Raw genomic sequence first — 14,749 nt, 5'->3', positions numbered from 1 at the left:
ATTTCACAGAAAGTAACTGCCTCCAACTAGTTGTTTTCTTTAATTAAACACTAATGTAACAAGAGAGAAAATAGGCTTCAGGGTTGCTGCATCTGTTGCTACAAGAGGAGTTTACTGCTTTGATGTAATGCTCTCCGATATTAATTGAACAAAAATAGAATGTCTCTCTGTCTGACATCTTGATTTTCAACACAGAGATACCATAAACACTCACAGCTTACAGACTACACTTAGTTCATTCTGAAACTACACGAAAGGACTGGAAAACCATATCACAAAGCATAGTTCTCCACCAGAAAAAGTTGCTTTTATTTCTGGCATGACTTTTTTTTTCCCTAAAACGCACAGAGTGATTAAAGAAATTGAATAGTCTTTTCCCTAATTGTATAGTCATCTACAGCAAAAAATATTTTCTTCCTTAAAGACAAACACTGCATGCATGGCACAGGAGGCTTTGGAGAAAGATCAAAGGAAAACATGCCGCGGGCCTGAACTAATAAATTGCCCTCTTAGAATTTATTTTTGCCCATAGTACAAGCTGCGTCTCGGTTCTTATGTTACATTCTCTTCTTCCTGACAGTCCCCAAAACTGCATTTCCTGCAGTATACTGTTATATGTTCTAAAAATCATCAAAAAGGAGAACATGGACAAATCACAACTCAAAGGGCTGCAGTTCGGGAAGGAGCTAATGAGTCCTCCTAGCACAGAACACTCCATTTAAAGTCTCATCTTAGTCTGTGCACCGACCCGCTGGGCGAGGGCGAGAAGAGCCAGCGAGCACTGAAGGAACACATCTCTCCAAAGGTAACGTCCACTGCCATCCGGAACTGCCCTCGCACCTAGGGAATTACTGGGAAGGATAATGTACGACAGCAAACGCTGAGGCAAGCTAAAGAAGAAGGAATCAAAGTATTTTTATAGTAAAAAATGAATGCGGTACCCAGAACAAAATCAACTTTTTCAAAAGGTCCTGAAAAATTCTCCAATCAGCCAATTTATTAACCTAATTAGCACAGTAACTGTTTAAAAGTCATGAGGAATTTCCTGCACAGTTATCACCCGGAAGTCAGTTAACTTCCGAACACTGGAACCACACAAGCTAACTTCCTTCCCTCGTTCTTCACCTCTGCACTGGCACCAGGAAACACAAGGGAATCCCACAGTTGTGAGCAGGCAGTGCTATAGGAAGAGTTACTGGCACAGCCTCCAACCCGAACTGAAAAAATACTAATAAAAAAGCACGTGAACACCTGCCAATTGGAGTTTCAGACAACTTCTTCCACAGAGACACAAAGCAGACATGAATGGAGACAGCTCAGAGCCCTCAAGCTGAGAGAGGGGTGGGGAAAAAAAAGTAATCTAAACGTAAATTTATTGCAAGTTCCTGAGTTTCAAATCCTTAAAATCAAAGTTGCAGTAATATGGCTCTGCCCTCAACAGGAGCTTGCGAGACACAAAAAGCAGTGGGAGAAGCCAGTCACTAAGTACTTGGTCATCTACAAAATCCATTTTTGTGCTCTCTGCCTCCAGTTGAAATATAAAATCTCAAGTTATCTTAACTTTTGGTAAAATACACGGACTATTTCATTAATTAAACAATATTTTGGAAGCCTTTCTCAGTCTTCCATTTGAATGGAAATAGACTCTGCTAAACTACATTTGCATTCACATCTCCATCTGCGCCTATATAAATGCATGTAGTTATCACGGATCTTCCAGTAATACTATAACGAACACATACTTCTGAGTCCCTATTTTTAATATATGAGCCAGAATCTGCATATCACCACACAAGCAAAGTAATGTCATATCTATTCAAACTCTTTCTACTGTGAAAACTGTGAGACTGTGAAAAAATAATACCAAATACTAAATTATTCACATTATCTTAATTATTGAAGAGAATAATTATGAAAATAGGATCTCCATTTCAGCATTTATATTCTATACATTTATGTTTCAGACATTTTTGTAAAATGAAGCAAGATTGATTTGAGAGTAAAATAATGCAGCTGATTTCAGGGTTTTTTTTTTTTTTAAAAAAAATGTAATATTAAATTGAATAAACCATTGAATACATTCCAATCCCTTGTAATACCAAGAACTTTTTAACTGATTTTTTTTTTTCTGTTCTTGTTACAATTCTGGAACCTACATACTTTGACATCATTCTTGTGATTTAGAGGTGAATTTCATATGGTACATGCTAGCTTAAAGGTCTTCATGAGGTATAGACATTGGAAGCATACTATATTTCCAGACATTGAAATAATGAGGACTTCAAAACATTCCTTACTTGTAGACATGTTTTAAAACAAAAAAGGGACAAACGCCTTTTTCTGAGAAGAGCGATAAGACCTAAAGCGGGAAGATACTTCTCAGAGCTGCATACACGTAGAGTGTATTTCACTACAAAGGTTATTTCCAAATTAAAAGTCTTTTCCTGTCAAATCCTGAGAAATAATGTGGGCAGGGACACAAAAGCATTCCATAGCTTTATTAACGACAATGCTCACTGATCTGTGAATAACCTGAAAAAAAATGAAGATTATTGAGTTACTTTACCAATCTATCCATCCATCACTAGAGAACAGGTCTCAGAATGATGGATTATCTCACTTCCCTGATGTTTATCCCAAGAAAGAGTTTCTCCGTAGGGGAAAAAACAAACAACTGATCCTACAAACAATCATGCTAACTACACTTGCCCGTTCTGCATTCATCTGCCAGCAAAGTATGAGATATATACCAAGTTTGTCTGTAAAAACTCCAGCTATGTCAAAAGTTTTACTACTTGATTAAATTCAAGTTTTTTAAAAAAATTAAGAGCAGTATGACAACTACTCTTCCCACTCAGCATTCGAAAAGGGACTTGGTAACACTGACAAGCTATACTGTCAGTAATTTCAAAATATGTTCTCATGTCCAAAGAAATGAATTTTTAAACAATGTGATCTATATAAATACACAAATGATGCATTTTTAAATTTAGAACTCAACTCATATTTCAGAGAGAACTGTGATTCTTCCACACTTACATAAAACTACAGACCTCCTAAAACTTAAAACTAGCTGCTGACATATCTGAGACCACAAGTAATTAACAGTGTTATTTGAATTTCCCAGTAATACATTAGATCTTGTGCTCAATTCCTTATTGATTCCCAACGCATTCAGGTTTCCTAAAGTCTGATCTTGATTTTGGAACATTGCAAACTTCTAGGGCAGCAACGTTACATGGCTAAGACAATCCTTAAAACTTCACCATTCGTAACATACAATAGTCCAAATATAAGGTAAAAACTGCTGATATATTTCTAAAATATATACAGGAATCTTCCAAGTCAGTCAGACAATCTAGCATAGTGCAGCCTGGATTCTTAATCTTCTTAGGAACGTAGGGATGAAAAGGGATGATTCTTAATCAGAACTTCCCTCCATACAAAGCTATACTGTCACTGTCACAAAGTAAGTAATTTCACTTAGAATCTGCAACAACGGCAAAGAGGAATGTTGCCCACTAATGTATGTAAGTGTAAAAGTCCAAAGCCTACTTGACAGGGCATACAAAACGTTAGTCATGGACTGACTGGATGTGGTGGATGTCTAACTCCTGTGGTGAGGCAGCAGACGACACTCCTCTACCTCAGCACCAGTTACCACAACTGCAGAGCCCACAGAACAGCCTCTACCTCCCTCTAACACGGCGACGAGGAAAAAACCCACCACTTTGCTGAGCACAGCGTGTCCACGCCTCGAGGGTCAGAAGGCAACCACGTAAGAATCCCGAAAAAAAGAATCTGAAGACAAGTTGAAGCGAAAGCAGGCAGAGTCCTTCAAAATAACTCATAAAAGTTAAAAGTAAAGGCGGCCACGACTGACTTCTCGCCTATTCTTCACCCTACTCATTGAACAACACTACTCTTCGGAGAAGAGGATCAAAATTGAGTTTTTGGAAAGACTTCCGCTTGGCGAAAAACTGAAAATAAGATGGATATTCTACTGGGATTAAGAGGAGAAGTGAAAGAATTTATAAAACAGCTCTTCCAAATACATCAAAAAAAAAAAATCATGAAACAAAATCTTTTTTTTTTTCTGAAAAAAAAAAAAACAAGGAAAAGGAGATACAAGCTACAGAAGAAGTATTTGTTTAGAATGTATGAAAAGGTGTAGGAAAAAAATATTAGACTCCCTTTATTTACTTTAAATGACACTGTATAATTTATGAGTTAATAATCAACTGTTAGATCAAGACCCGTTTTAGATTTTTATGTAAAACTTCCAACAACAAAGCAAAAATAGAAAGTTGACAGCCTTTTCTTTCTCCTAAAACCAGAAAAATCAAAGATACACTGCACATTGTGAACGCTGCATTGCTGCTTTACAGTCTAACAAAGATTAACTGCAATTTCTCTTTAGTGACATTTTTTCAAGAAATTGTAAGCTCCACTTGATCTGCAAAAAGGATGTTGGCTGTAAACTGCAAAATGGCGTTCACTTCCCTTGCCTCCCTGCATATATTTCAGCAAACTTTTGGTATCTGCTTTTACAATACCCTTCATGGGATTTTTCTTAGGAATGAGATATATTTATTTGTTTACTTATTACCAAGCATAATGCCGCTACTTCATTAGAAAGAGAAACAAGTTTCATATGAACAAGTTTGAAACAAGAGGCTACGAGACAGGTCAGTAAAAGTTTTGCTGCTTGTCAGCTTGGAAGAGCATGAGGTTTCCAGTGACCTTCGTTGTATCACACATTCGATTTATGGGGATAGAAATCTCACACCTGCACCTCGACATATTGGGAGGTACATTAGAGCGATATAAAAGTTTAATTTTCTCTCCTAAACCATACCTGTTTAAACCAATAAAGTACTAACACCGCTTTTACTCACTCAAGTGTCTTCTGTAGTTATAAAATGTTGTATGTTTATGCAGAATTCATTTAGAATGCAAGGATGTGACTTACAAATGTCTTTGAATCATTCACATAAATATGCATGCACACCATTTATAACAGTAGCCTTGATGAGAACACACAGTGTAACTGGCTGCAAGAAACGCTTAAGAGGTTTACATTAAAACAGAATATAGAGGGGTGGTTAGAAATCACAGAACAGGTGACACCTTGCTCTGATAACCTGGTGATAAAAACTGCAGGGTATGATGTATAGGTTGTGGCATCACCACTTTGCCACACAGTCTGAACTCTATTCTTAGGATACCACTGAGTTTTAGTGAGACCCAAAATAGATCTTGTATAATAATTGTAATTAATCTCTCTTTCAAAAAAAAAAAAAAAGAAAAAAAAAAGTGATTGCTTACTAAATGGTTCACTTGAAAACAATGACATTTCAGATTTAATTTTTAGTATAAGGCTTTGTAATATAAACCTTTTAAAAGCATAATTACTTCTTGGTTTGAGAGAATAATTTGTTCAACTATTAAAGCACTCTCCCTATCCTACTTGTAAGATTTACAATTTAACAACAACAAAACCCCTTAAGTGCTGCAGGCAACAGGCATAATCAGAAACTTTAGACAATCTGAAGAGTTCTTGTTATCACAGAGATATTTTCTGATAAGCATGTTTAAGTGACTTCTAGACACTGTTATTGCTAACTCTTTAAACATGGTGCTTTAATAGATCAGGAAGTTGCCTGTGCTTGCTATTAAACAAAGTAAAGTGAAAATGCTTTCAACAACATAAGAAAAAATATATATGAAGAAGAATCTACATGAGAGAAAGTAAAATTAATATTCTATTTTTAATCATTAAAGTTAAAATATTCATATATTTGAAACCCAAGAAAGTCTGATGAGAAACATCACAAAACTAGTAATTCTATAATGGTTTTGATAAATTTATGATTTCTTAATCTATTGGTCATGTGCAGATCTAGTCCCACATGCAAACCTATAAAAATAGAAAGACCTGCATAAAATCCATGAACATAGATCCTGTTGCACAACTGTGTCTCAAGAATTTACCTAAAAGACAACTCTTCTTCACAAACTGGCTAGTTGCAGCACAGTACACAATCCCACAGTTAAAAAAAATCACCATATAATTTCAGGTATAGACAAAAGGCTATTGTCAGAAAATCAAGTTACCAGATAACATTCCTATTCAATATACTACAAAATAATGCCTGGCTGTCTAATGAAATAAGGTAAGCATGTATACAAACGCTGAAATATTACCTAGGACAATTCCATGTGTTTTTACCAAACGTTAAGGCCAAATCAAGCCTTTTCTGAGACCAGCCACCAGTGCCAACCAGCTGCTTTTCAGACATCCTCCATGACCTATGACAATTATTCCAGAATGGTTTTATCGACGTATATTTGCATCCATCCTATATACTGCCAAACAAGCCCAGGCTGCTAAGGCCATTTTTCTGGCAATAGTCTTAAGTGTCCTTATAGAGCAGAAATACAGAGCCATTACACAGACACGGCAGGAAAAGAATGTCCAAGGGCACACTACAAACCAGGACGTCGTAACAGCAGCACACATGTTTAAAAAAATAGAGAGTCCACTGGAAAAGAACACAGCCCTGATACTTACAGGAACTGTATTTGAATATATCGTTTAGATGCAACAAAATAGTGCTACAGTCATCCCTGTTGACAGGCATGACTCCTCATTGATCAGTCTTAAGAAAGGAAAGCTATTCACGACTGAAATCATCTCTCATCTTTTCCCAATTATTAGTAGGATAGGCAGCCATCAGAACAACAGTCATTAAAAGTTGTACTTGTAACATAGAGAAAATTGCTTCCAAGTATTAAACTAGCAAAATGCAAAATATTTCTGCTGCTCTGGATGAAATATTATTCAAAATTCTTCAAATCAGTTTCCTGAATTCAAGAGCTGAATGTACCACAGTAAAAATGTTTCTTTCTGTCGTAGGAAAAAGCAAAACTGGAGGCGGTTCACAGCCGAAGAAAACACGAAACAAAAACTACCAGGCAATTGCCAGCAGGAATTGCTCTACTAGCATTAGGCTACTAAGAATTTCCTTTTTTGAAGGTACATACACGGGAAGTTGAGCTTACCTGCAGAAACACTGTGGAATCTCTCCTTGGCCATAGAGAGGAAACAAGAACGGCGTGTTGCCGTAGCGGCCGAGGCACTGGAGGAACTTCCTGGTTGCCTGGAGCCCATCCAGGGTGCTGCAATCAGCCTCCGACACCATCGCGATGGAGTGAAGAATGAAGTGCTGCAAGCTGGGTGTCAGCTTCTGCGTTCCCAAGAACTGAGCAAAGGGCCTACTCTCGTAATCTGAAAAAAAATAAATCCAGGCAGATGAAATAGCTCGACACTTGTACTTGCTCTGGTGGTTCAACTTGAAGAAATACTTTTATATTTAAAAAAAGATCAAAAGTGATCATAAAAGAAAATACGCAGATCTTTAACATCTGTATGACTGAAAATAGATAGTTCTATCGTGTAAAAGCTAAAACATTTACTCTCAAAGTGCTTTTTCTAGAAGACAGAAATATCACCACATTATATCACCACTAAAATACTTTGGAATAAGACAAATCTGCTACATATGAACTCCTTATGAGACTGGAATAGGATTACCTAGTTTCACAGATTATCTGAGCACCACCTAAATATGGCTTCTTCAAGTAAGTTACATTTCACCTATACCCATTTCTCAATCATGTAACTATTTTTGCTCAAGATTTAACTTCCTAGGAAAATGTGTGGAATATCAGCCACATGGCAGACAAAAATCCATAGGTTTTACCATGAATTGGGATAGTACAGCTGATTCCTGTAAATTACATAAATATTTACCCATTTAACATAACATCTGGGCAAAAATTGTACTATTGAATCCATATCTATGTGGTTAGAGCATATAGTTATGTGTGGATGAGCCATTCATGCAGTGTTTGAAACCAAAGATGAGAAAGGAAATACATATTCCAGGTATGTCAGATTGCTGACTTCCCAGTAAACAAGGATAGATGAGATGAGACAAAGCTGAGATGATGACAAGGACAAAGCAGCGTATGTCCTCGTCAAATCAATACTACACTTGGACATGTACAGAAAAACAGAATTCTTTCAGGCAACAGTGAAGGCAAACGTGGCCTCAAATGTTACTGTTATATCTCTGAAATACTACAGTAAGTTTAATTATCTTAATATACCTTGAATTTTCTTTTGCAGAAAAACATTGTTTCAAGCAATAATGTATTTCATACCATTCAGAGATCTATTCTTAAGCTTATTTCAGCCACACGAAGACTCAAGAGTAATGCAGGAGTACTGCCCTCCAACGCTGTGACCAGCATTATCAGGCCATTTACTCTGTCTGAGATTCAACCACTGTTTTATTACAAATGTACTTCACTACCCGTTGTACAGCCATTCAGCAAGTCATAAAATACATTACATTTTCTTTTATTTTATTCTCTTTCTGTAAAAAGTCTTAAGTTTTTCTAATTCTAGACTTCTTAATGTAACTGAAATTTTTATAGAACAGCTTTAAAGAAAATTCTTCACTATCATTAACTCTCCATGTTAAAAGTCTGTCTTCCCTAATGAAGGTAATAATTTCACCAGACACAATTCTAAATTCTGAAGTCTTTAAATTAGACTAACCTCACTAAAAATATTCCCAGTTACTTCCCTGAATACTTTAAAATGTAGGAACAAAATCTGTTTAACTATCTCTAGACATAAAATAAATCTAATGTCATTTAGGTAGATGAATCAATGAATTCACTTGAAATTGATGTGGTGTCTCCTTTTTTTGATTAATAAATTTTCTAAATACCACCTATATTCTTTCTCTAGGTGCCTCAATTTCTTCCCTCAGTAGTAAACCTCAAATTTCCTGTAATCTATAAACCAGCTCACTTTAATGGGTTTTCCCCTTCAGGATTTCCTAGAGTTCATCATAGACTCTTTTCTCACTCTCTATATTGACCAATTCTATCTTGCACATGTTTGAAATCATTTTCTCTGTCATTTCTACATCATCTAAGGTCCTATAAAACCACAGCAGCTCTAAGCTCAAGCGACCAGGCCAATATCAGTAACTAACAACTGCTTCTTCTGAAAGCATCTCCTATCACCCACAAAAGCACCGAAATGCTTCCCTCTAAAACCTATAGTAACGGGTTTAAATATCATATCCCTTTATCTTCGTTACTTCCTTTTGATAGATTTTACATTTTTTGCCTTGGTTTACTGTTAGACTGCAAGCACTCAGAACATCCCTCCATTCTTCATACCCTTTGTTCACAAAACCAAAGCAGAGAGCACTTCCCTTCCCCTGGCCAATTTTCCTCTTAGACCCAATGCCCACTATTCTTTGCATAACGTGGCTCCAACCAATTCACATGTTCACTCCTTTAAGTAACTCAATAATTTATTCCCCCTTCAATGAAATTGCATTTTCAACTTCACAATTCACATTTACTTTCAAAGTTAAAAATTCCATGTTTAACATTTCTAATTTTGTGGCAAGATATTGTCACAGGATTTACAGAATTTACATATCATCTCCAAAAAGGTGATCAGGTGCATCACACCATATTACAAAAGCCCTGAAGGAAAATAAATAAAAACACTTTGCTACTCTGTTATATGAGTTCTTGCTGTTAAAGAAAAATGAAAATAATTAATGATATTATGAGAACTAGAAGTGCAAGAGCTTAACTAAAATTTCATATTTATGTGAAAGGTGAGAAAAAGGTCAAAGTATCCTTTGAAAATTAATATTATAAAAATTGAATGAAAACATGAGAGCTATCAAAATTGTGCAAAATGGAATAACCCAAAGCAAGAATGTTAAGTAATACTCAAAGAAATGCTACCTTGGTATTCCTCAGGGTGTTGCTCATACTCCAGACAAAATGTCAAAAATTTCATCAGCAATCTCTTTTCCACCATAGTGAGCTGTCTGCTATTGAAGACATCTGCTCTAGAACAAGGTACCTAGAAAATATATATTTAAAAAAAAATTAGGTGTTTTATATAGCTTGTGTGGGAAAGGCATGAAATAAGACCTTAGCTGATTATCTAACAAACATTTAAGGTTCCTATTTTTCATTAGAACTGTTGTTTTGCTCCTCCAGATTTATTTCTACTGTTTTCTAATAGAGCTAAAATTATACTCATTTTTTCATAATAAAAATACTCTAAAATATTTTCCCCGCTTTCCTTGTTTTTATTATTTCCCTTCAGTTTCAATTGCATCTCTAATATCTCCTATTACCATTATCAGACTAATGACTTCTCTCCTACACGGACAAAAAAAGACAAATCAAGTCTACCCAAGGAATTTTAAAACCTAAAACCTGTGCATCCTTAATATTCAACTGCTGACTGACATACCAAAAATGAAAGTAAAACAAACATTTATGAAATTAAAACAAAAATTTCAATTAAATATACCAGCTTACTGCTACAAAAGTCTCCTGAAAAAAAAATTTCAAAATTTGACTTGGAAAAGCTCAGGTTAAGCACACATAATAGATTCTTCTTCAATACCTGTTCCACTTTTCCTTCTTGAAAGGCAAGAACTCGTGTGGCATTTTTAAACTCCGCATATCTGCTAACATTTGACTTAATGAGAAGGTCAATTAACAGACCTCGGGAATAAAGCAGCTGCACAATAAACAAAAATAACACAGTGAGTAAAGAGAAAGAAGCACTTCCATCCACAGAAAATAGTAATTTCAGGAGTAAGAGTAAACATTTGTAAATTATTTTCTATACTATTTAGTTACACACAATGAACTAAAAAGCATATTCAAAACAAAATTAACTGGAGAAACCACAGAGACATAGAAAGATCATCACAGGAGATAAGGTTTCAGCCTGCTGTTCATCTTATTTTATTAGTTTGGGAGTTATTCCACTTCTATTAAAGTTAATCAGGGTTCTCAAAGATATAAGAGAACAATGGGACGGAGTTCTAGGTAATTTTTTCCTTTCTATTCCCTTCAATGTTTATCACTGGACAGTGTTAATCATATTTAAAGATTGTGCATAGCAATCTACATGGATATATTTGACATTGTCTGACATTTTGTAAAAAAAAAAAAAAAAGTTAAGTACTGAATTTTGGGAAAAGAAGTATATAGCGTTAAGCACAGGAAAAAAAATCCATTTAATTTGAATTTGCAAGGACATGCACATACACTACAGAGTAGCAGAAAGACAGGTTTTTGATCTTAAATTGTATGATAAATATGTCAAATTGTAGTATCTTCTGACTAAAATCAAACAAGCAATTGAAGGGAATAGCAAAAATAGTTGCTACATTCAACTTTGATGTTATGGACTAGGTGTAGTTTTTTTTTAAAAAAAATACAATTTATTGCAAATCAGTTTTTCATTCAGCTGAGAACTAAAAATGGTACATTATATTTTAACAGACTGACAGTGAGAAGAACACAGGAAAATCTATCTAAAAGAGGTGAACATACCTAATAGAAAAATTACTTTTCATCTTAATAATATCAAATATCTACATTTAAATTAGCTATAGGTAGCATTTCAGCCCACCATACACTAAGATTATAAACGTCTCAGCATTTAAAACGAAGTAAGCGTACTTGTACGAAAAGTCATGAAGTTCCTACCTTGGAAACTAAATCAATATTAAACCTTCTGCCTTCTCTAACAATTTGTGAATAGGTAATTTTCTTTGGTTCTTGGGCAGAATTTTCTGAGGGTGCAGCTTCTGTTTTCCCCACACGCGAATCGGACTCGCCTGAAGCTGCGTTAGGAGAACTTCCACCCTCTGAGGTTATTTCTGTTTCACCGCCTTCTGTTGCACTTGCTGGGTCACTGCTTGCAGCCTTTTCTGGCAAGGTGTTTTCCATAGGAATGGTCTCCTTTTCCAACTCCTGAGCAGCCCCCTCGGCACCAGAAGTTGCAAAGAGAGGCAGCTTTGACAAAGCTCCAGCTTCTTCAACATCTTCTGCTGAATCCTGACTGATTGAAAACATACGGGGAAGGAGAAGGGTGGGGAGGAAAAAGAAAAAAAGAAGGACTTTAAAATTATCTTAAAAACTTGTTTAAACTTTTGAGTTAGCACCAGCAATGGAAACATCGGCCTTTTGGTGAAAATACTTTACCCTGGTCAAAAGGGGTGTCACCAGCTAGACAGTTCTGGATTTCTGATTGTAAAGCTAGCGCTGAAGGCGAGTACTGGAGGGAGGGTGTGGGCAGGAATGAAAAAACTTGTGTGTTCTTTTTTTACATAGAATCCATAAATTCGGCTTAATACGAAAAAACAAAATTCTACACATTACGCAGCTATATAAACAAAGAAATCTAGTTTAAATGTGCAGTTTGATTGTCTTTCTTGCAGATAAAAATCTTTAAAATTAAACTACAAAAAGACATTCGAGTTACAAGCCAAGACTTTTTGAAACCAAGTTCACTGAAGGAAACAGAATTGCCAGGTATGACTGAGACTACTTTGCATAGTAAAATAGTCTAAATAGTCTAATATAGCAAGTCTTCTAGAGAAACACAGAATTTTGAACTGAAGCTCAGATTCATATTAGATTAAAAAGTTTATTTTTCAGACTCTGATCTTACATTCTGAGCAGCAACCATAAAGAACAGCAGTAAAGAATGGTGTATTTGCATAGCTTTTTAATAAGGTACTAGAGTTCATAAGTTTAACCACGCACCAACCAATTATCAGCAGAATACATGTATTACATTATTTTCACTTTTACTAACTTTTTGCAATCTTAGATTTATTGCACACGTGGTGAATCTGCGCATAGTTCTGATTAATTCCTAATGTGCTTATGGTGAAGGCAGGCAGTCAAAGGGAGGGATATTACCACACCCAAGTATTCCATACAGTCCATTTCCTTTTCATAATGATACCATTCTTTAATATTCCTCTTAAAAAGCAGACCTCCACTTTTAATCTCATCTACCCTTTTTATCTGAACTTCAATGACATCTACCTTAGAAACTCGTACTTTTGAACTTCCAATTTTAGTTTATACTACCAGCTGAGATGAATCAAATCAGTGTCATTGTAAGTGAAAGGAGTCCAGCAATAATTTCACACTGTCTTTTAATCTTCATACCACAAGCCATTAATGCACTGTATAAACAATTTAATCTCAGCAGAAAACTAATGAACTATGATTTTTAAGGTGACCTGCAAATGTACAGTATTGAATTTCAGTAACTATCTAGATGGTTAAAATTCACAGAGCAGCAAGGAATTATGTGGCACTCTTATAAAAATGTTCCTTCACTCATTGGCAGCTGTAGAGATGGAAGTGGGGGGAGAAATTTTGGTTCAAGTCATAAAAAGAAAGAAAAATTCTGCCTCCTTTAAAGGGTTTATCTCCTTATGATCTCAGGGGCTACTGAAAGCAAGAGTTTGGTGCGAGCCTGGTGCACAACCCTCAGAAAGCACTTACGAATGGGACATGATACAGCCCTGGGAAGTACAAGAACTGCTGGAAGGAAACGGTAATAAGCACAGTCAGGTTCTGCAGATTCATTATTTATGTTTCTTTATACTGCGTACATTAAATACATGTAGAGTAGCAAAGAAAAAAATAAATACTGTGTCAAATGTTTCTAAAAAAAAATTAACACAACTGCCTCTCTTCCATTTCAGGGAGCAAGAGGGAGTCGGTTTGGTTTAGCAATGCAGAATGCTGTGTAAACAGACCAAAACAACCTATTGTCATTAGCATAATCACTAAAAATTAAGCTTTTATTTCGGCTTCTCTGAAGCTTTATAGGACACAATGCAAAGTCAGGACAAGCTTTTTCCTCCTACCTTTACACAATCTGACTGCACAGAACAAGCTCATTTTAAACATACATATATATATTTTCTTAATCATCGAAGTAAAACTTGGATTTGCAATGCATTTTTGTCTTTTTTTCTGTATCAATCTGAAACACAGTACAACAGAAATGTTACATTTGCAGATTTTAAAATTAATCTTACATTTTTAAACCAAAGTCAATTCCTACTTAATGAATACGTAAATCTGTATGATTTGCAGCTCTACCCACTTTATAATGGAAACCTAAGAAACATACATAATCTAAATTCATGACACCTTTCCTATAGGAACAAATATCCTTGAATAATGGAACAAGTGTCTATAAAATCACTGAAATTGAACTTTTGTGCAGACAATTCTTCTCCTAATTCAGAAAAAAAATAATACATCTGCAGACAAATTGTTGTGTAAATTTAGAATATTATCTTCTACCATTCATCAATTAATGGTACTAACAAAGGAATATCTTAAAATGAATGTGTCTTATTAATGCCTTGTAACAGCAACCCCTTCAGATAGGTCAAATGAAAAATTGCCAACCAGCTGGTTAATTTATTCAGCACAGGTGTTCACTATTTATTTTTCAGCCATTTGCCTTTTTTCAATACAGCTTGTTGTAGACACAGTATTCTTTTCCTTTGATGGATGCACTTTGTTCTAAGGCCATTCATTTCAGATTTGCACCGTGTATATTATACTGCTACCCAGCTGTTTATTCTTTCAAAATAAATGTTTAATGGTTACTTCATAGGAGTTATAAAAGTTAAGCAAAAACAACAGAATCTAGCCAGAATGTGTAAATTGTCAGAAACACAATAATTGACTCTCTCAAAAAGTTTTAAGTTAATTTGGCAAACTTTTTTTTTTTGATAGTTTTATTAGTCTTACAGTTCTTTGTTGTATTTTTTTTTCTCCCATGATAAATGGA

At 35.3% G+C, this 14,749-nt stretch overlaps 1 protein-coding gene across 1 annotated transcript in view; it reads right to left on the bottom strand.

Annotated features, from left to right (window-relative positions):
- The window catches only part of CHM (CHM Rab escort protein), a 55,754-nt gene that overhangs the window by 21,130 nt on the left and 19,875 nt on the right, over window positions 1-14,749 (bottom strand). The window contains exons 5-8 of the mRNA XM_088527617.1: window positions 11,623-11,977; window positions 10,526-10,642; window positions 9,850-9,970; window positions 7,066-7,291 (exon numbers count right to left, since the gene is read on the bottom strand). Of these exons, the coding sequence (XP_088383743.1) occupies window positions 7,066-7,291; window positions 9,850-9,970; window positions 10,526-10,642; window positions 11,623-11,977 (819 nt within the window). The remainder of the gene's footprint in view (window positions 1-7,065; window positions 7,292-9,849; window positions 9,971-10,525; window positions 10,643-11,622; window positions 11,978-14,749) is intronic.

Source organism: Tinamus guttatus, unplaced genomic scaffold (genome assembly GCF_059628265.1).
Source record: "Tinamus guttatus ecotype Peru unplaced genomic scaffold, ASM5962826v1 Tinamus_guttatus_pri_ptg000287l, whole genome shotgun sequence".
NCBI lineage: Eukaryota > Metazoa > Chordata > Aves > Tinamiformes > Tinamidae > Tinamus > Tinamus guttatus.
Note: the sequence above shows the minus strand (reverse complement) of the source record. Positions and strands in the feature narration are given on the sequence as shown.